The sequence below is a fragment of the Euprymna scolopes genome, chromosome 16, assembly GCF_053919585.1.
Source record: "Euprymna scolopes isolate OS-2025 chromosome 16, ASM5391958v1, whole genome shotgun sequence".
In the NCBI taxonomy this organism is placed as follows: Eukaryota; Metazoa; Mollusca; class Cephalopoda; order Sepiida; family Sepiolidae; genus Euprymna; species Euprymna scolopes.
The window spans coordinates 50,678,489-50,702,660 of record NC_136497.1 but is presented as its reverse complement, the minus strand read 5'-3'; the positions used below and the strand labels follow the sequence as shown (position 1 = coordinate 50,702,660).

Genomic DNA, 24,172 nt, shown 5'->3' with positions numbered 1-24,172 from the left:
CGAACTTGTTTGCAGGTGGCGTTTCCTCAGTTAAGCAGGTTCACACAAGGGACGCATGCAGGAATGAGTGGCTAATGCGTATGAACTGCTACATATGATACAAGGTTGAAAGATAAGAATTTAAGTCAGTTAACCTTTGTTTTTTTGTAGGTCCTGTTCATTGTACCGTGGGAATCAAGGTGCAAGCAACAATATAATCCAAGGCTCTCTGGTAAATCTAAGTAATAAATTGCTACCCTTGAAGATATTAGGTCATGTGATATTTTTTTACAATATGTGACAACATTCCTTTGTTTCCTATGAAATTTACTGTGTGCTATAAAAAAACATATGGATAATAGGCAGTGAGAGATTTTTGTATTATTTCCTAGTCTTTGAGTTACTAGTATGGTTAAGAAAGAATATGTGTTTTTTATGTCTTTTTGCATACTGGCATGTTGATATGAGTATTGACATGAGACAATGCAGAAGTGTATAACAATATTGACGCAAATGCTTATGTATGTTATTGTAAAATCTGATTTTGAAATCAATTTAAAGAAGAATAAAATTTTATTTGAATGTCAATTAAAAGTCATTAAAAAAAAAACACATTCTCTTCCTTAACTCTATCACTAACCGTAAATCTGAATGGCAATACGAAAAAAAAATCTCATTTCATTCATTTTATATGAATCAGATGATTCTATTGTTGGCACTAGTTTCTCCGATACCTTTCTAGTTAGAATTCTTTTTAGAAAGAAATTGAGTACTTACAGGAGGGACCATATGTAAGTTGCCAACATCCTTAAGTGAAAGTGTTTCTGTGGAACAAACTGGATTCAAGCTTGGTACTCCTGGTTGTAAGTCCATGCTATTAATCACTTAGCCACCTCCACTTTTCATCTCTCACTGTCTTTCTATGTTTTTTTTTTCATTTCATGAGAAATAAAACACTGCAAAAAATATTACATGACATAGCATGGGGGGGGGCAGCAATTTGGTGTCACGATTTTACCAAAGAACCTGATCCTGTTTTATTCACTACATGCATTCTTTTATCATGTTTTCATTTTAAAACCATCATCATCGTAACTGTAATCGACTCTAAAGCAAAACTGTAGAACTACCCATGCTCATAAACAATGTCATGCCTGACCAGTACGTATATGGGTGACCATTTAGGAATAATAAGTATAAGTACTGTAAGTAAACATTTTACTCATGTGTATAAATAGGTATAAGAAGTTGCTGGAAAGTATAATCGGTGACAGAATCATGTTCCGTCATGGGATTGGTTTAGGTGATTTGTTCTGTTTAAAATTATCTAAGCATTGGTCATATGAGTTTAAAAACTCATATGACCAGTGCTTATATAACATTATCTATATATATATATATATATATATATATATATAAAAGTGAAAGTGTCTGTGTGTGTGTGTCTGTGTACATTTCCCTATGCAATAATTTTGTCAATTTTAAGCCTACAGATTCGAAATTTGATATACAGGGTACTGAGATTTGGGAAAATCGATGTGATTGGTTTTCGGACAAAAATTTGGCAATTAAGGGGTCAAAGTTCAACGATTTGACCTTTGAGAACTCTACCAAACTCCTCCTACAATTTTGGGTCTAAACACGTGAAATTTTAGATATAGATTCCTTGGACATGGATCTAACTTAATAACTTTATTTGAGCCCTAAACAATAAATTTTAAGGGGTCATAATAGGGGTCAAAGTTAAAAAAATTGACCGTTTTTTTTTGTTTGTCTTGCTCAGCATACACCTCAAAACATCTGGGCAACGCCGGGCACCCATGCTAGTACATTATATATTGGAAAGGAATTTAGATCAGTAGAAAAAAAAATGACGCATTTTAAGGAAAATTAAAAAAAAAAAAACTGACCTCATAGTCTTTGTTAATGTAACTGAGGCGCCATTCATCTGAACATTCCTTGAAGCGATTGAATTCCTCCTGAGGCAGGAAGGCTTGCCAACCATCTTCCAGAATATCAAACGATGGTGGATAGAAAAAAGGGTAAAGCAAAGCAACATCATCTGAAAAGAAAACAAGAAACTGAAGTGAAACTACAAAAATAATTATTAACAAAGGATGACAGATTTGAAAAAAAAATGATATATTGTCAAAGTTATTTCTTGGGAATAGAATCGACTATGCAGAGTTCAAGTCCTATCAGATCCATTATGTGCAATCTGACACTAAATACAATTGGGAAAAGATATGAACCCACAATTTTCTACTCCAGCAATGAGTAAAACTAATCATCATATTCAGTTGAATTTCCAATTTACATGCTGACATGTGTTGGACAACTTTTAGAAATTGACTTCCAAACAGATTTCAAGCCATTTATTTATCCCTTTTTCTCTCAAATCTCCTTTTTTATCACTTACATGTTTTTCTTGACCTTCTCCTACCAATTGACCTTACTACCTCAATTATTCTAGGTATACTAACTTAAGCATTCTCTTCCATTCTTTTGACATGAATATCCCAACAAAGTCTCCTGTACTGCACACATCTCCGTATGCTGTTCAGATTTAACCTTTCTCTGAGGTCATCAGATCTAAGTCTGTCTTTAAGACTCACATTAAAAATCCATCATATTTTTCTTATAACATTTCTTTTTGTGTAATGCATACCTTCAAACCAGGTTTCACTGTTATACATCATCACACCATGTACACATGTCTGATAGACTCTTCTTTGGTTGACAGTGGTACTGTTCTACTGATTAGTAATAGCAGAAGTTTCCTTAATTTACTTTATCTGCTCCTAAATCTTGCAATCAGACTAGCACCTGCTCCTTCTTATGATCCAATGGTATCACCAAGGAAACAAAACTGCTTTCTTTTATATACAACTAATTTCAATTGAACACCATAAAGACAAAGGAAGCAATTGGTTCAACCACATGGGACGTTTTCATACTGTCTGATTCTATCAATGCTATATTACATTATTAATTGGTTTAGCTCTATCAATGCCTTTTCATAACCTTTATTCAAGGGAATGCTTTGAGCCTGTCAAGCTAGCAGGACATCTGATCAAAATTCCAGATGTTCTGGATATATTCACTCTTAGCAATTAAAGCAGATCATCAAATAGAAAAATGACTGGCTCACGTCGCCATCTTCAAAATAATCTCAAGAAATAAGGGAGATAACTCAACAATAATTCAAACTTGCAAGATTTTTGTTATAATGCTTACAAATTCTCATTAATCACTTAAACATGATTTTCTTTTATAATTATAAAATTACTTGAACAATTTACATGATTTTTGGAATATATTTTCGTTTTGTCATGGTATGTATAACATACAGATTTTTTTTATATAGATGTAAAGGGAATTCTGGACAAGAAACTAGACATGATATGTATTTTTTCTAAGTAGATGCTGCATACTGGCATTTATGAATTTTTAAATATCATTAGGTCAATATAATTTATTAATTATTGACAATAGCTTTTGTGGTTCAGCATCAAATGACCTGAAAAGAGTTGATATGTCATAAATCAGAACGATCATACCAAACCATTCTTCAGTTTGCAACAATAATAATAATCGTCAATGTTCAATTATGACTGTTTCTTTTTTTTTTGTGTGCATTTTAAATAATGTTTTCAGATTTTTTTTTTTCTTAAATTATTTTAATAGATTCTGCTAACTTCAAATAATATTTTTACTTGATACTCACTAACATGGTTAGAGCCAATGGTGTTCTAGCTGATTTGGGATCATTTTTACATGCTCGATTAAAAAGTATCACTAGTTTTTTTTTTTTGTCAGTTCAACTTTCTATTATCTATTATTTGCCTCTCTATTTTTCTTCTAATTTTGTTTTTAGTTAATTATTATGTTTGTTGCTACATTCCTGAAATGCTATTAATCTTAGATATTTTCGCATTTTGATTCATAGTTCTTGCCCTTATTGTTATAGTATAGTATAGTATATATAAGTAACTAATTTGAATAAATTTTTAGCAATTTAGAAAAATTTCTAAGATATGCTTGCTTATATTCCAAAATAATTTTTCCAAACTAATGCCATCATCAAAGCCTTTTTGGGCTGTTTTTGTTTTTTGTTTTATTACTATTCAATGATATAGAAAGTATTAACAAAAATAAATGTTAGTTATTTACTTACCTATGTTTGATAGCAGTTCCACAGAACTAGCAATGTTGATACAGGCTTCTGCAGTTGGAATGTCCATTTGGATGACTGAAAAATCTTTGCAGCGAATGGTCAATGTGCCTCCAGCACCAGATAATTTCTTTTCAATACTGTCAATACTGTTATAAAGAATCTTGGAAAGAAAATGATAAAAAAAAACATAAGTAGGTAGAAAACACATGTCCATGATGATTGAAGTCATTTAAGACGGTTTACTTTCATTTTCATTATTTTTAAAACGCATTTATTAATGATTAAATAATGCCACAGTAAAATAGCTATTCACAAGTTTTTTAAATTAAATATATATATATATATATATATATATATATATATATATATATATATATAAAATGTTTCTTACCCCTATTTCATTGACAAGTATAGTTTTGTATTAAAAAATTGAATTTTTCATATCTATGCTTAAAATGTCATCCTTTCAAGCTACCCGACCGAGTATCATAATTTGATTCAGCAGCCGTCTAATCATCTTTGGCACTGATTTATTCTTAATACATGATCTTGGAAAACGTGTGTTCCTTTCTTTCACTTTCAATAATTTTCCAACTAAATATCTTCTCTTAAGATAGTCATCTATATAAGAAATCCATGGAACTTTCACTCTCATCTCATACTCAGATCTATGACCATTGCCACCATGTCTTAATAGGACACACATATTTATAGCACCATAATTTTTTATTTCTTTGATCTTGCTAGTGCTTATTAGTTATCTTACATTTTCAATTTAATTATAGAATGCTTGCTTCACCTACACTTTCTTTGTTGGAGTCAGTTTTGATTGGCTATTTCAAAGAGTTTTACAGTTTTGCTTAACATATTAGTAGATTGGCATTCAATAAACACAGAGCTATTTTTGGAGTAAACAATACACTCGATCAAGAGGAATCGCATACATTATTAATACATTTTAGTTTTTAAGTTTCAAACTAGATGCTTTATGAAAAATAATACTTGTTGGGATCATATTAAGTACATTAAGCTACTCATTAAATTTTCTATTTTTCCTCTAGTGCACTGATTTTCATGGGTTTACACATACTGCCATGAAACATACTATTTTAGACATATTGGATCACTAGATTGACAGAATAGCAATATTTATTACATATTTGGAATACTGTTGCCATATCTGGGCAAGAGCTGCTAAAAACAGCCTATCCTGCCTTGACAGAGTACAAAATAGACTTCGTGGCTTAATGGGGGATGCCCTTTTCTCTACCCTGCAACCTCTCTCCCACAGAAGAGACGTTGCGAGCCTGTCCTTGTTTTATCGTTATTTCCATGGCAGATGCTCGTATGAACTCCAATCTCTGGTCCCCCCTCGCCAATCTTTCACGAAAAACACCCGTCTAGTTGAATCCACTGTGAAAAATTTACCCCACTCTATATCTGTGCCTAAATCAAAACGCGGATTCCATGAACAAAGCTTCTTTCTTAGAACTGCACGCCTGTGGAACTCTGTTCCGTCTGCCTGCTTCCCTCCGGACTACAACTTGGATGTCTTCAAGTCCAATGTTAACAAATTCCAAATGAACCGCCCCCTTAAGTAAACACTTCAGCAAATCTCCTCACTAACTTAATGTACTTGCAATAACCCTTATCCCTGAGTGGCTTCCAGGCCTTGATAAGTGGTGATCACTGTGTAAAAAAAAAAAAAAAATACACATTCTTTGCAGCTATTAGCACAATCACTCATTAATACTCACCTTATTCTTACACAAACAAACTTCCTTTTTTCTTACATTGCACCCTTTTACATTCATAGAATAAAGGAATGCATTCCAGTCAATCAACAATAGCTGTTCCACTTTCAATCATGATGGTGATGAACAACTGTTTATTTGAACCTATTACAACCTGTTAGAAGCACATACTATTTTTCAAAATAAACTTTCCATGCTGTGCTGGCACTTCAATGAATTATTTCTTTAAATAATTTCATAACAGAAAATTATGGTAAACAATCACAGAAGAACATGATTGCTGATATTATGAAATTTTCAGAGAGGAGAAAGATTTATTGCCTATTGTTAAGCCACTAATCTGTGGAAGATTGCAGATAGGACAAAAAAGGCAATTTTTGGATGATATTGACTTTTAATAGTATTTTAGACTCTAAATTGACTTAACAGTTTTGTTACACTAACACTCGGTTCTGTCTTTTTTGTATTTTTACCCAGACTTAAGATTAGTGATAGGGTTAATGAAGGACATGTATTTTCTTTTTCATTCATATCAACTATTACCTTCCTTCTGATGTTTGTGTTTAGGCAGAATTACTCCTCTCTCCTAATTAAAACTTTCCTTGCCTGTATGTAAATATGTTACTGTGAGGATGCTTTGTTATAGTTATAAAATAATAGAAACATTTAAATGTTATTTATAAATGTAATAATTACAAAACACTAGGTTCTTCAATTTTCACAGGCAACATCTGTGCATAGGTCCCACTAAAGATAAAGTTAAATATATAAGTATTATAAGTAAACAATAGTAAGTTAAATTCTAATAATCAAGTCTTTATTATCTTGTCTTGCCAAAATTCAAAACAATTGAGTAATTTGATCGTTTTATGGACAAACAAACAACTACAAATAAACATATAATTACGAAAATCTTTCATTTATGCAGCTCTTCAGAAGTTCAAAGATTACTCCCAGAAGAAACATACATCTTACATAGAAGAAATTTTACATACATCTTACATAGAAGAAATTCTTAGTCTTCTGAAGAGCTGCAGAAATGAAAGATCCTGGTAATTACATGTTTATTCTAGATTGTTTATGTGTGAAATGGTCATCAAATTACACCGAATTGCTGTGAATTTCGATTAAAAAAAAAAAATGAATAAAAGCTTGGTCACTGTAATTTAATGTATCATTGTGTGTGTGTGTATATATATATTACACACACATTGGTGGAATCTGTTCACATGTGTTACTCAGGAAAATTGAGGAAGCCAGGAAACTCATGCTCCTAGCTCTGAAGTTGATATAAATAGTTTTACTTGATTAGGTTCCCCATGTACTCTTCTATTTATGTTTGTTTCTTCTTATTATTAATTTAGTTATTTCTTAACAATATGAGAAACAATATGGCTTCCAAATAATCTTCTAATCTGTAAAGTTTCTTTACTTTATGAATAATGCCTACTAATTTGTAAAGCGATATTTTCCAGAAAATAAGCATGATTCATATTCAGACAAGAATACTTCTTCATACAAATAGGTTAGACAATTTTTAATATTATGATAAGTTTATTAATTTGGCCTTAAATTTCTACTTTTAGAAGGTAAGGAAGATATGTTAGTCACAAGGTCTGACCTCAGGGTCACTGTAGTGCTGATGGTTGCGCTAGAGACATTGATTTTCTGGAATAGACTGAATGGTGACTTGGAATAGACCAATGACACCTGGAAAGACGGGACGTTGGGAAAGACCAAATTAACTCATCGGGTCAGCAATCCAGAGTTCAAATAATATATACTATAGATAAAAATACAGTAAAAATGCCCTCAATATTCATTGGAAGGAAGGATAATGGATAAGAAAGGAACTATCAGAAAATGATCCGGACAGAACAGGATATCAAGTAAAGAATAACATATGGAAGTTCCATGCACCTGTGGATGAAAATTCAATTCTCAAAAAGGAATGAACATTTACTGGAACAAAATTGGATGTGCTACTCATCTAATGACTCATACAGATGTTGGAAAATCAAAGCCAGGATGCAAACCACACAGATAAGGATATCCACACAGTTGGGCCAGTGGGTGAGATAAAACTATCTATAATTAAATTTCCACCAGCAAATCTGATCAAAGAATGTGGTCATGTTATTGCATTGTATAGTGTAAAAGGGATCAACTAAAACACCAGTCAATGAAAACAGATGATAGAGAAAGAGGAAACTTGTGCGAGGAAAACAATACTTTTTTTATTCATTTATTTTTATTTATTTGACTGTTTTATTTTTATTTATTTATTTGAAAAGAATGTTGTAGTTTGCTTGAAGAATTGTGTGTAATGTGAAAGGAGTTATGTTTGAAGGCTATATCAATGCGGTTCATAGGAAACACCGTGGACATAAGTTAGCATATAAAAGAAAAATTACAATATTAGAAGGAATTTTCAATAATTTTCCATTATATTACATTTGTCAACATAATGTGTTGTACAAGATGGTAGATGTTGATGTGCCTAATTTTCAAGAGTAGTATCTCTTTTTCAGGAGTAAAATAAAAATAAATATGTACAACTGTTTGGTAAGGGTCTCCTTAGTCTGTTTTATTAATTTATTTTTATCTATATGCCTGTATATATTTCTTATGAAGTTATTTTTTGCTTGATTTTCATTCAACGAAGATGCAAGATGTTCAGTCATTATAAGATACATGAGACACTAAGCTTTTTAATGGCACAACAAATGCTAAGTTGTTAAATGCACAGTTTTGATTACATTGAACAGTTCATTTGATTTAAATGCAACTCAGAAGAGTGTCCGATACGCGTAAAAGCCGTCAAGAGGAAGGCTCTGAATGGTGCATATTCTCTCCTGATAACCCAACATTACCTGGGGGCCTGGAATGAAATACCCCACAAGTAAAAACAGCTGATTATATATAAGTCTACAAGGTAAGCTATTTCTTCCAAACAACAATATCTTTGTTAGTCGCTCGCTTCATTGTGCATTTCTGTTACTGTTCTGGTAGTAAATATTATTCTAAAAATTGGATCTTATGATCTCTAAAATCTGTAAATGTTACAGATTAAAATTATTTGGTATTTTGGAAATTTTAGAGTGTAAATAAATTTTTGAAAGTATCTTAATCAATAAATGCAAAAGTTTTTTTTTCCATCTATCCTAATCATATTAAAATAATAATAAAAAAATGGTTAGTCTTATTTAATTCTAATGATATAAGAATATCTTGAAAATACTGTACCAAACAAATCTTGATATTGCTCATTTAAATTTTTTAAAATTTCTACTAAATTAATATTCTGTAATATACGATTCTAATTTGTATTGCTAACTTTCATACTAAATATGCAACCATTGTGTAGTAGTGATTCTGTTCTCATCATCTGTCTTCCCAGGAATTACCTCTTTTGTTTACAAAAGGATAAAGGAAGGCAGATATTCCCAGAATGAAAAGAAAAACTATTTAATCAGTATATTTTTTGATTGATTGATTGATTGATTGATTGGTTTTACGGCATATCAACCTATGTGGTCATTTAATGCCGGAGTCCTTTTTTTTTTTTTAACTTTTTTTATTGGGAGGGGGGGGGAAAGACTTTTTCAGCCTTTCTTCCCTTTTTTTATAAAATTGAATTAAGAAATTAAATGTTGTATTTATACATGGATGTGTATATTTGGGTGACTTTAAATTTCCTTAAATTTTCTTATATAAATTTACTTTCCTTAGGTATGCTAGAATATTTGCTGAGTTGACCTTTTCAAAAAGGTCTTCCATATTGCTTTCTGTATAATATAATTTTCTAGTTGGGGCAAGGTCATCACACCCAACTAGGATATGTTTTACTGTGAGTGTCTCCTGGCATGGGATGCACTCTGGCGCCGATTCTCCATTTAGTATATAAGAATGAGTAAAGTTGGTGTTCCCTATGCGCAGTCGAGTCAGTATCACATCTTCTCGGCGTGATCTCTTGATGTCCGGACATCGTTCCTTAAGTTCAGGTTTGATTGAGTATAATTTATTGCCCTCTTGCTGACTCCACCGCAGTTGCCATTTTTCCTGTATGTATGCTTTTATCTGGGGTCTAAGATCAGTATGTGGAATCTTAAAATTGTCAGTTGGAAGGTGAGAAGATCTTTTTGCAGCTATATCTGCCCTGTCATTGCCTTTGATCCCCACATGGCTGGGGATCCAGACAAGAATAATGTTTTTAGTAGTTGAAAGGATATTGATTTTTTCTATTAATTTTGTTGTTAGTGGATTTTCTTGTTTTTGATTTTGTATAGATAATAGGACTGATAGAGAATCTGTGAGAATGATGAAGTTTTTGGTGGTTTCCTCTGAAATTATGTTGAGTGCTAGATCGATAGCTATAGTCTCTGCAGTGAATATAGATGCTTCATTTTGAAGATTTCTCTTCATTGTGGTTTTATGGTACGTTGCTGCACATCCAGTGTGATTGTTGCTTTTAGACCCGTCTGTGTAGATAAAGGTGTAGTCTGAATATTGTAATTTTAAATGTTGAAGTTCGTCGTGGTATTCAATAGGGTTTGTGGTAGATTTGGACTTTTTGTTTAGGTTGAGTTTTATTTCAACTTGTTTCATGGTCCATGGGGGTGTTTTAGGCAGTATGAAGTTGTGAATGCTGGAGATTGGAATTTTCGATTCTTCAATGCTTTCCTTCATTCGGAGCCCGAACGTTTTGATAGTTTTTCTTCTCATGTTAAAGAGTTCTTCATATTTAGGATAGAAGGTACATTGGTATGCAGGGTTGTTTGGGCAAGACTTCAGTTTCAGTAAATATTGAAGGGCTAACTTTTCTCGCCTTAGATCTAGTGGGGGTTCGTGTGCTTCCATGTATAGACTATTCACAGGGGAAGTTCTGTATGCTCCTAGGGCCAATCTTAGGCCAGTATGGTGAATAGGGTCTAGGCTTTTTATATATGATGTTCGGGTTGATCCATATATGAAACAACCGTAGTCTAGCTTTGAGCGGACTAGTGCTCTGTAAAGTTTAAGGAGTGTTTCCCTGTCTGCACCCCAATCGGTATGTGCTACCACTCTCAAAAGATTTACAGCTTTGTTACATTTTTTTTTCAGATAGTTTATGTGTGGGATGAATGTTAACTTTTTGTCAAATAAAATCCCTAAGAATTTGTACTGGTCAGTAACGGGTATGGGCATTCCTTCCATGGTTAAGACAGGATCATTATGCATGTTCTTTAGTTTGCAGAAATGCATGCATTTCGTTTTTCTTTTGGAGAATCTAAATCCATTCTCTTCCGTCCATCTCATTACTTTGTTTAAGCACAATTGAAGCTTCCTTTCTATTATAGATATATATCTAGATCTACAGCATATTAGGAAGTCATCCACATATAGGGAGCAATCTACCCCAGGGTTAAGGTTTTTTACAATGTTGTTAATTCGGATACTGAACAGGGTCACTGACAGTATACTCCCTTGAGGTACTCCATTCTCTTGTTCTTTCAAGTCCGAGAGAGCTGTGCCAACCTTTATTCTGAACCGTCTATTTTTTTAAAAATTTTCAATAAAAATTGGCATTCTGCCTTTTAGTCCAAGCGCCTTCAGATCCCTTGTAACACCGTACTTCCACACAGTATCGTAGGCTTTTTCCATGTCAAAAAACACTGCTGTTAAATGTTCCTTCCTTACAAAGGCTTCTCTGATGAAGGTTTCAAGTCTGACTATGTGGTCTATTGAACTTCGGTTTTTCCTGAATCCTGTTTGAAATTCTGTAATAAGATTCTCTGTTTCCAGGAACCAGATTAGTCTTTTGTTTATAATCCTTTCCATGGTCTTACAAATGCAGCTTGTTAGAGCTATTGGCCTGAAATTCAATGGATCTGAGACGTTACTTGATTGGGATTGGATGTTTGAGTTTTCAGATTTGGGGATTGGTATTATTGTGGCCTCTTTCCAGGTCTCGGGTACGTTTCCACTGGACCATATAATATTGAAAATTTCAAGTAGGTATTTCATTGAGGTTTCTGGAAGTTTTTTGAGGATTTCATATGGAATTTTATCGGGCCCTGTAGCTGTGTCATGGGATTTGGTTAGCGATTCTTTTAATTCAGGCAAGGTAAGAGGCTGGTTGTATTTTTCAGTATTTTGTGATTTAAATAGAATTTTCTTTTTCTCTTCCTTTTCTCTAATCTTTTTGAATTTCTCTGTTTGTCTGTCACATGATGAAATTTTTGATAAATTATCTGCCAGGTTATTGGAAATGTCTTTTTGATCGGTGTATATTTTGTTGCCTTTAGAGATGTGGGATATTGGTGTACTACTACACTTTCCTTCTATTTTCCTCATCATGTTCCAAACTGTTTTCGCCTTGGTATTCACATTAATTTTGGATATATAATTTCTCCAAGTTGTTCTTTTGGATTCCTTTATGATTCGTCTGGCTTTTGCTCTGTTGTTTTTGAAGAAATCCAGATTTTCGCTTGTTGGATACTTTTCGAATTTTCTCAAGGCAGCTCGTCGAGCTCTGATGGCTTTTCTGCATTCTTTTGTGAACCAAGGTTTGTTGTGATTGTTGGTTTTGGTTGTTTTCGGTATGGTATTATTTGCTATGTTTGTGAGTGTTTTAATGAAGTAGTTCAAATGGTCATCTTCATCATTCTTTTCAATAATTAATTGGTTTTTGCACTGTTCCTGGAAGTCTTCCCAATCCGCTTTATGTAGGTTCCATTTGGGTGTTTTTTGTTCAGTGCTAGTACTTAGACTTTCCAGGATGATTGGGAAATGATCACTCCCACAGGTGTCATTGTGTACTTTCCAGTCATAGTCCATATATATGGAAGGTCAATGGCGGTGAAAGTACCTGTTGCTGGGTACATATAGGTGTAGTTTTGATTATTAAGGAGGCATAGATTATTTTTATTTATTATGTTTTCTATTTCTTTTCCTTTTTTATTTGTTTCTTTACTTCCCCATATTACATTGTGACTGTTGAGATCTCCTAGTAGAAAAAAGGGTTTAGGGAGTTGTTTTATTAATTGAGTTATCTCAGTTTCGTTGATTGTATCTTTTGGAGGGATGTATATTGAGCAAAGTGTTATAGTTCTATGTAGAGTCACTGGAACTGCAATTGCTTGCAAGTTTGTGTTTATATTTATTTGTCTTTGAGGGACTTCATTCTTCACAAGTATTGATGTGCCTCCAGAAGCTCTGTCCGTATCTTTATTTATGTAGTTGTAAGATGTGTAGTGTTTTACGTTGATGGTATTATTTTCTTTCAGAAAGGTCTCCTGTAGACAGACAAGTGCTGGGCTCATATTTGTTATTAATAATGTGAGTTCATTTTGGTTTGCTTTTATCCCTCTGATATTCCATTGTAATATTTTGTTCATCATTTGGAATTGTGTTCAACTTCCATCGTCTCCAATCCCTCAAATCTATTTTCTGTCGGAGTCCCTGTTCGAGATATAGATCGGGATCTTTCTTTTCCTGTTTTTGTTTGTTTTTGTTTTTTTTGTCTGGGGGGATTTTTGATTCTTTTCTGGCTTGTGATGCGTTTGATGGTTGTTCGGTTGTTTTTGTAGAAATGGTTTGTGGTTTTGTTTCTTTTTGTGGTTCAGTAGTGTCTTTACTTAATATTATCCTTGGATTGGTTGCAGACATTGCACTATTCATTTTCCTCATTTCTTCTAATAGTTCTTTCATTTCCTTTATTAGTTTGCTTAGGACATCAATTTTCTTGTCAGTTGTATCCGTTACATGTATATGACCATTTTGATTGTTGATTGGATTAGTTTTTTTTGTTGCATCTGCATATGTTTTAGTTTCGATGATTTTCCTGGCCTCTGGGTAGGATATATTCTTTATATGTTTTAGTTTGGTCACTTCTTTTTCTCTTTTCCATATTTCGCAATATCTAGAGCCAGCGCCATGGTTTCCCAGGCAGTTGGCACACTTGAAATCTTTTCTGCAGTCAATGTGTGGGCCACTTTCTCCACATCTTCCACACACTGGTAATCGTGTGCACCGATCTTGATGGTGTCCAAACTTCTGGCACTTGAAGCATTGGAGGGGGTTTGGAATATAAATTTCTACATTTATTTTCATATATCCGACTTTCACTTCTTTGGGCATGGTGAGGGAATCGAAAGTTAGTATATATGTATTGGTATCGATTTTCTCACTGTTTTTTTTGATTTGAACTCTGCAAACATCTAACACATTCTGTTTCTGTAAGTTTGTCCTGATTTCCTCCAAGGGACAAAGTGCACGTTCGTGGCTTTTTACTACTCCTTTGCAGGTATTTAGGGTTGGATGTCTGTAGCATTTGACTTTGATGTTTTCAAATAATTTTAGTTTCAATATTTCTTTAGTTTGTTCTTCGTTATGGGTTTCTATTAGTAGGCTGCCATTAAATTGTTTTTTAATAGACTTTGGTTTTAGAGTTTTAAGATTTTTTTCAATTTTAAAAGGTGATAGTTTGCTCAAAGGAGTTTCCTCCATTGATTCTATTACTACAAATGTTGAGTTCCTTGGTTTTATCGTCTCTTCGTCAGAGCTACTAATGTCAGAGACATCAGAGTGGGTTCTCTTTGGGTGGTTTTTGGGAGGAATAAGCCATATATTTTGTTTTCTTTTTTCGTCATCTTTGTTCCCCACCCACCTCGGAGTCCTATTTGGGAAGAGCCTGGGGGGAAACCCATTCGCCCAGCCTCTACAGGGATACAATGATGATATAACCGACTTTGGTGGTATCATAATGATTATCTGTTCTCTCTTGATATTGCTATGGGATCTGTAGCAATCCTGAGGGATTTACAGCCTTGTCATCGATATTCACACCTAATCGATTGACCCTCAGCCACCGCTTTCCATCATATATTAGGGAGTAGGGTTATTTGTGGGAGAGGGGGGATGTGTTGTATTAGTAGTGAGTTTTTGGAATGGGCAATATATGGTGGGGCTTGGCGTGACTGGCCGATTGGTCGGATCGGGCCTCTCCGACCGCCCGTCTAATCGAAGTAAGGGCCAAAGTAATGTGTTGCGGTGCCTAAACTTCTATGTATCCTGGTTTAGGTTCGCTCAATCACCAGGATCACGTCCTAAGACTTTACGGGTAGCAACCCACGGCTAACTGGTTGCCCCATTGAGGGATTTTTACCCTCTGCAGGGGGACAGTCGGTTTGTTCTCATGCCCTACCGACAGGGCAAAAAAAAAAATAAATAAATAGATAATTTAATAGAATATATTTGTTTTCTTTTTCTTTCTTTTTTTGTTGTTTCTTTTCCCTTTTAAAATCTGTTTCTATTTAACCCATAGTTGGGACCCTAACAGGTACTACCACTCCGGGTCAGGGTGGACCTGGGAGCAATGGCAATTAAGAGGTGGCTCCACACTCCCCAAGCCCGTAAGCCGGACCTCACCATCGGATGTAGTTTAAGGTCATATCCAGGACCGGGAGTAAGGTAGGAAAAAATAAAATAAAAAGGGGGGGGGGGAATAGGCTGTTGTTTTTGTTTTTGGTTTTGCAGAACATAATTAAGTTTTACAAAAAAGATCAGAAAACAAAAAAAACGTCAATGTAGGTGCATTTCGTCTCAGGAAGCCACAGGGCAGCCTGATCTGGTAGCACCAGGTATATTTTTTGATGGAGGTGAGTAGTGTAGTATCGGTTCTATTGCCATAAGACCATTCTCACAGGAATTACCTCTTTTTTGAGAATGAGGAAGGTAGTTTTTATTCATCATAATACTATCCTTACAGGCATTAACTCCTCCTTTAGAAGGGGAATATATATTCAATTGTCATATATATACTAGCAAAAATAAGCAACTGGGGAGGTAGGTATATTATTGCTAGTATTTATAATAGATCAATATTTGCCTGTTTATTTTTAACTGAATTGTTAATGTGTTTAAAGAACTTGTTGGTTGTATAAACAAAACTTTCAATTAGTAATATTATCTACAGACTTCTTTAGCTGACAGAAGACTCAAATGCTTAATTAGAAATTAAAAAAAAAAAACTATTGACCATTAATTAAGAGAATTAAAATCTAAAAAACAAAAAACAAACAAACAATTAGAGCTTAATTACCAGTGAGTTAATCTTTTATAAGTAACCTATTAATTTATGCTTCTGTCCAGAAGACAATATTAGAAGCCAGCCAGCATCACTCACCTTAGCGGGTTGGGTTGAACAAACTTCCTCTGATAGAGGAAATGTCATGAGAATATTAAATTCACAAGCAGTCCTCAGTCACTTTTATATCTCCGTCATGTGGAATGACAATGTTAGGTTTTTACAGTTCTTGCAGGAAGATGCTGACATCCTCCTATATACAGTGCATGCTATTCCTAAATAGTCACCCATTTGGTACTGACCAGGATCAATATTGCTTAACTTTGATGATCTAATGATAACAGGTGTGTCAACATGGTTATACTATATATATCAATAGAACTCGCAGGTAATTAAAGTTTATTCATTTATTTCTATTAAACATTTGTATGTTTAAAAAAATAGAATGTTCAAAATGGCCAGGGTGATGTATGATCTGCATAGCAATGAAATTAGCTAACAAGACTCTTTAGACTAGGGACAAAGTGTAGTATCTGTTCTGATAATACATAATATTGTCCTCGGTCAATGAAGAAGAAATCCTTCTAGACTGAGACGATTTTTATTTTTTGTTCTAATCCAGAGTACCTCTTTTTGGGGAGTTGGATTTTTCTTACTCTAACTGGCCTCATGAGATAGCAAGTAAATAGGAATAAGTTATGTCTTACTTGCAGGTTGCTAAGATAAATTTGATTATTATTTTATATTCTTTTCAGGTCTATTTGAAGTATTTATAGCAGTATAGTGTAATAAATTGCTGCTTCTGTGTACTATTAGTGGTTTTGAGAACTGAAGAGAATGGAGGGCTGGAACGCACCAGAATATTAGAAAAGAATGACTTGTATTAATAATTAAAAAATCCAGAAAACTTAGCTGCAACACAATCACAGTGTTCCTTGAATGCCTTGAAGGCTGTGAGATGTGATCTGAAGAATTGCAGTGAACATATAGAAGTAATGACTAGCAAGAAGTATCATAGCAGGTGTGGCTGCCGCCAGATTTATCTTTTCTTAGGATAGATGGATTTTGGTATTATGGCCCTTTAATGCTGAATATCAAGGCCTAATAGACCCTAGCTAAATCCGTCACCGTAAAATAGGCCCTTAAGATGAGGTAAAAGAGGATAGGAAAAATATTGTCCTAGTTATAGTAATATTGTAAAAGTGGTACAAATATATTTAAATAAAAGAAATAATTATTCATTTGTGTTATAAATAGCTTAGAAAGCAAAATAAGATAGGTATTCCTACATCCGGGTCGTGATTCGGTCAATGCCCCAGGCGAAGTGATATCACAGAAAGGATGCCGAGCCCTTTATGATATTAGACCCTGGAGAGAACGGGTCGCTTCGCTTCATCGTCCATCCATCATTCGGTCAGTTCAAATGTAGTAGCAGTTATTTCTTTTTTCTTTAGCCCCTAAAAGTGTCAACGAGGTAAGAATCCAAAATCTTTACTTATTTTATTGATCATGATTCACGCATTAGATAGTATGTGTAGCCTTGTTTTTTGATAAGAATATATTCAGTATTTCTTATATATTATACGTTCGGCAGTTACGTTTCTCATTCCACGTGAAAGTCTTGAAAAAAACCTTTTTTGTATCACATGTGTCTGATGTCGCTGTCATGTCCTTTTCTTCGTATTTTATTTATTTTCATTTTATTTTTGCAAAATATACAATTTTGTACATTTTGTATTGCATCTATGTCAATTGTTTTTATTTATTTGTATTGCAGTTTTCACAGCTGCATATGTACAAGAATAAAGTCATTCTAAACATAATCAAAGCAGTTGTCAGTTCTCTCATGCATGTCAGGAGGCTAAAGGAATCACAGCAGGCATTCTAGCTCTGTCCACACAACAAAATCTTTAAAAAGCTGCAAAATTCAGGCAAGGCAATGCAGACCTTGGTGAAACAAATGAGCATCAGAGTGGCAGCTACGAAGTGCTGAACAAGAATTTTAATAACTTCGTTTACACGAGTCATAAAGTTCAACTTCTAATTGGAAAACCCCAATAAACTCCAACACCCAGTTTAGTAAAGGATGCTCTGGTTTTTATAAGACGAGTTAACTAAGAATGCCACAACTTTTCTAGAATAAAATTTTCATGAAGAATACAAACAGTAATAATTTTTTTTTTATTAGAGATTTGTTTTAGAATATTGTGGGATTAACATTCACACTTGATATTCATGAACAGTAAAAATGATGTCTTACTTTATTTTAGAAATTAAAAAATAAAATAAAAATAATAATGAAGCTCAGGGTTGAGAACAAAATCACTCAGGTAATGTCATGGTGCAAGATAGTATTTTTTTCTGACACAAATCTAATTCAAAATTATTTTCAGCAGAATTATTAAAAGCTTTATTTTAATGTTTATTCATACTTCTCTTATTTTTATTAGAATTTTATTTTAACTACAAAAAAAAAGTCACAATAATATAAACTACAAATTCTATTATATATTTCATCAAATAGACCATAAAAAAGTATTTGTAAGTTCATTTTTAAGATTTTTTTCATTCATCCAGTTTTTTAAATAAATAGAAAACAGTTGTGTGAGTGATTTAGTTTGGGAAATCTTTCTCATCAAAACGCAATACATCTATTACAAATTATTTATTGCATACAATTAATTGAACACAAGTTAGTATAGCTAGAAGGGGAATAACAAGTTCATACTGTTCCCAATATAACTACAGTTTAAATAACCACACTAGATCCAACTGGATTTGAAATTTGTTGTAGCAAATTTCATAGTCTGTGATGTCCTGTCCTAACCTTGTGTGGTGTTTACTCTGGGTGGGTCAAGCTAGCTTCCTTCAAAGGAGGAATGTTCTAGATAATATTAGATTTACATGTGAAATGATTTTAATGATGTTAGTATTTTCAGGGAAATGTTGCTGTCATCTCACATACTGCATCTGGTATTCCCAAATTGATCACCCATCCGGTACTGACCAGGTTCAACATTGCTTAACTGCAGTGATCTAATAAGAACTGGTGAGTCAAAGTGATTGTGCTGCATATGGCATAGTTTGTGATGGTATACATTTAAGCCAATCTTGCAGCTCTGCCTCTTCTAGTGTTGAAGTGATGGTCTTATCAAGACTGAACAGATGTGATTAAAAAGTTTTTTCAGTTCTGGAAATAACTCTACAAGTTTATACTATAGACTTTGTAGGTTTATTTAAAAACACGCTTAATTTGCCAACATGGAAATTTAAAGCATGGAAAGCAGTTTTTTTTTAATATTGCTAAAAACAACAATTGGAAGTTACTATAAAGTCTTGTAAAAGTATCACACCCTCTTCTCTGACCTCCTTCAGCTTTGAGTGCAAAAGTAGGATAGACACGTCTCTCATATGATAATCCACTTGTCTTAGATTTTTCCTTCTCTACTCAAGCAAATTTTGGATCATGAAAGATGCAGTTGGAGATAATGCACCCTTGCTTCACTATAAATACCTAGTCATGCAGACACACTTTCAAAGAGTATTCATTTTCTTTCAAATACATGTTGAGCCATAATCAAATTTTATTCATTTCATTTATCATTTTCAACCCTCTCATTGTATTGTTCATCATTTAACCATCAATCTCATTAACCCTAATCCTCAAGTGGCTTTTGGCCTTGATAAGTGATGATGTATTAGTATAAAAAAGAAGTTGAAAAAAATATAAAAGAATGAGCTAACCAACATGGATGCAGAGGATGTGATATAAATAAAACAGGCTATTATCATAACGGTTTGCATCATTTCAAAAACTTGTACACCATGTCAATTATTATAAGTACTTGTGTCACATATTCCTTTTTATTAATAGTCAGTTCAATACTTGTCAAATAAAAGTTGATAAAGCAGAATAAAAGCATGTTTTTATACAAACCAGTTTTTTTCCCCTTTATTTTGGTGAATTGGCCAAAACAGCCACAATAAAACTCTGTAAAGCAATTTAGTATTTAAAAAAATGCAATTAAATTTGGATTTTTGGAAAAGCATTTTATGGCTTTGAGAAAAGCAATGGAAAGCATGTTGAAATTCAAGGCATTAAAGTTGATAGCTTAAGTGAAAGAAAATCTTAAATCCTTACCTATTTTTTCTTTTAATTTTCTTATTTTGTTCTAGTAGAGCATTCACCCATTATCTCATACATTCTAACCGTGAGATCTTTTTAAGATTCTAACCGTTCCTTCAAGTGCAATTATTTGTATCTCTCTTGCACTTGATTCATTGGGTATATTTGGCTGGTAATTTTTGAAATTCTTTTTCATAAATCTGGCTGCTCCTGTAATTACTGGAATATTAGAGATCTTCCTAAGATTCCCGTTTCTTTTCATATCGTACATAAAACCTAGTTAGGTACTATATGAATCCAAATGCTTCTTATAACAGTTATTAGGTTACAAAAATCTACACAAAGACATTTATTGTTACTTTGATTCAACAATTTAAATAATTAAATGTTTATTTTGTTTCAAGGCATGTTACTCTCGTCTTGTAATGGTAAATGTACTTAATCTGCTAATCAGTTTTATATTCATTGGATGCGCTTATTATAAACAATTTGTCTTGGACATTTTCAAAGAATTTGTTCAAGTTGGCTGTTGCCATTAATTTGATTTAGATGAATTTCACAGATTATTCATTTGGGATGTTGACAGCAACAACAATTCATTCTAATTGCTTGCAAACACTTATTTAGATGCGTATCAAAATGATTTGTTTAATTCAATTTAGAAAACCTATCGCAGATGATTCAGTTCTAGGTGTACATTGCAACAGATTCATTCTAGGTACCTCTCTTTAAAAAATTTTTTTCCAAATGTCTGTCAAAAATAATAATTTCTAGACATCTGTTGTAAACAATTTGTTCTAGATCTATTCAATTCAGATGCCTCTGCCAACCAATAAATTCTAAACGTCTGCTATCATGATTGATAACTTTCAAAACATCCTTTTTTTGTAACCAATTCATTTTAAGATGCCCCAAATGATTCAAGATACCTATCACAAAGTATTTAATAATTTGTTTTATATGGTTTATTTTAGACGACTATTGTAAATGATTCAATTTAAGAGCCTAATACAAACAATTCAATTTTAGCACCTGCGACAAAGAATTAAATTTAAATGTAACAAATAATTTATTCTAAATACCTACCACAATAGTTCAATTTAGACAACTGTTGAAAATAATTTGTTTTAGGTGCTTGTTGTAAATTATTTTATTTGAATGATTTTCAAAAAGATTTTATGTAGTTACCCATTAAAGATGATTTAATTATGATGCGTGTCACAAATGATCAATTTAAGCACTTTTGAAAATGTTTCATTCTACACATCTGTTCAAAAATACTCATTGGAAAAGATATATTCAACGTCTGTTTTAAATAATTTATTCTCAATGTCGGTTGAAAATGATTTGTTTAAGATGTCTATTGTAAACAATTCAATTTAGACATTTAATGCAAATGATTTCATTTAGATGCCTAATGCAAACGGTTAGATGCTTAAAGCATCTAAATTGAACTGTTTGCATAACGCAAAGAGTTCAAGTTAGATGCCTAACGCAATTGATCCAACTTAGATGCCTAACGCAAACGATCCCATTTAGATGCCTAATGCAAACGATCTCATTTAGATGCCTAATGCAAACGATCCCATTTAGATGCCTAATGCAAACGATCCCATTTAGATGCCTAATGCAAACGATCCCATTTAGATGCCTAATGCAAACGATCCCATTTAGATGCCTAACGCAAACGATCCCATTTAGATGCCTAACGCAAACGATCCCACTTAGATGCCTAATGCAAACGATCTCACTTAGATGCCTAACGCAAACGATCCAACTTAGATGCCTAACGCAAACGATCCAACTTAGATGCCTAACGCAAACGATCCAACTTAGATGCCTAACGCAAACAACCCAACTTAGATGCCTAACGCAAACAACCCAACTTAGATGCCTAACGCAAACAACCCAACTTAGATGCCTAATGCAAACGACCCAACTTAGATGCCTAACGCAAACGACCCAACTTAAATGCCTAGATTAGCATTACAAGTTGATTTTTTCTTTTTAGATAATTGTCATTTTTTTCAACTTGCATGAAAAGAGCTATGTAAAAGAAGCTTAAAACCATTTGAATTATGCAAATACCATTAGTAGTTCAAAAGTTATGAGAATTTTGAGTGTCAAAATTTAGGCTTTTCCGTGGACATTTTTCTTTAGAAAAAGTGGGCTAAATTACAGACATTTCAAGAAATTCGGTAATTTTGCCACCATTTATTTATTTTTCAAGCTATTCTCATGAAACTTGGTACTCTTATGTAAAATTGTGTGCTTTTTCTGATTATGCAGTCAAATCTGATATATCTCTTTACCATAAGCCATGAATTATAAATTAAGATGTACAAATTTGAATTTTTTTTAAATTGGCGCATGGTATCATACAGTGTGTATCTATTCATGAACAAAACTAAGTATTATAGTGGTATTTAAATATAGCTTTATTGACAATAGGACTTTTCCTCCCTCTTTACCAAAGGAGAGCTTAGTCTTGGGTGTAGCCATTGAATGCCTAAAGAGCATTCATGGCCGATATTTACTACTCTCCTCAAACAAAAAAAAAAATTGAGTAGATATGAATTAATCTCAGAAATAAATCAAAGAAAATTTTTCATATAGATTTTGGATTTCTGTAAAAGATGGAAATTCCCATAGTTGACCAGAACTTATGCATTTTGGGACCAGTCCAATTTTCAATTTTGTAAATCCTCTCTATTTGGCCCATGAAATTCTTTATCGAACCACCTAATTATATTATTATTTAGATCTCCTCAGTTTAAAAAAAAAACGGGGTTGTCTTACAGATTCGAAAAAATGGTCTTGACAATGAGTTAAAAATAAATTGAAGTTTCACAATATATTTTATTTGTTAGGTGAAAGTACAGAATAGTTAACAAAACACCCTTCCTTCCCCATGTTAAGAATGGGGTTCTAAATAATGTTATTATTTCAGTATGGTAGCATAAGTGCACAAGTACCTTTCATTTGTTATATATTTGTTTTTTGTTTTCTTTTTTACCACTAAAAACACAATTCTACCTTAAGTACAAGTTCGATTTGAAAGCAGAAAAAACAGTTTTTTTATTATTCTTTAGTTAGCTGAGTGCATAGCGAGCCGTTATCCCCAAGCGGATTTGAATTTCTATAAAAGATAACATTTTAAAGAAATTTCCGCACAATTAATAATAATCAAATATTTACATATTATACATGAAAATAATTCTGAAACTATTATCTATATGAAAATGGATGATATATGCCGATTTTTCTGATCAATTTTGAAATATTCTTTGTCAATTTTGCTCGGTTGTAACTTTACTTTCTGTGGCATAAAAATATAAATCAAAGTCCAGTAGACATGGACTTCTATGCTTATATAGCCTGTAAAATTTCAGCCATATCCAATCAAATTTGATCCCGCACATATGTATCCAAATGTAATGTATGAAATGTAAACATTGAAAAAACAGTTTCCCTTTTTGCTGTCATCATTTTTTACTGTTTTTTCATTTTTAATTTGGAGCATAAAAACATTGAACGCATAAGAGAAATAAATTAACAGCATTGGAATGCTTATTCTATTCTCTTTCCATCAATTCTTTTAAAAATTGACCTACAAATAAAAAAGATACGACTTGTTAAAACACATAAGGTATGTAATATTGCCGATGTCCACAAAAATACAGCACACGCTTGTAATCCCACTTAGATGACTGACGCAAACGATCCCACTTAGATGACTGACGCAAACGATCCCACTTAGATGACTGACGCAAACGATCCCACTTAGATGACTGACGCAAACGATCCCACTTAGATGACTGACGCAAACGATCCCACTTAGATGACTGACGCAAACGATCCCACTTAGATGACTGACGCAAACGATCCCACTTAGATGACTGACGCAAACGATCCCACTTAGATGACTGACGCAAACGATCCCACTTAGATGACTGACGCAAACGATCCCACTTAGATGACTGACGCAAACGATCCCACTTAGATGACTGACGCAAACGATCCCACTTAGATGACTGACGCAAACGATCCCACTTAGATGACTGACG

At 33.3% G+C, this 24,172-nt stretch overlaps 1 protein-coding gene across 3 annotated transcripts in view; it reads right to left on the bottom strand.

Annotated features, from left to right (window-relative positions):
- Nucleotides 1-24,172, bottom strand: part of LOC145295940 (myotubularin-related protein 9-like) — a 165,990-nt gene that overhangs the window by 35,939 nt on the left and 105,879 nt on the right. For all 3 annotated transcript variants that reach the window (XM_080141822.1, XM_080141820.1, XM_080141821.1), the window contains exons 3-4: nucleotides 4,157-4,316; nucleotides 1,890-2,041 (exon numbers count right to left, since the gene is read on the bottom strand). In XM_080141822.1, coding sequence (XP_079997948.1) covers nucleotides 1,890-2,041; nucleotides 4,157-4,316 — 312 coding nt within the window. The remainder of the gene's footprint in view (nucleotides 1-1,889; nucleotides 2,042-4,156; nucleotides 4,317-24,172) is intronic.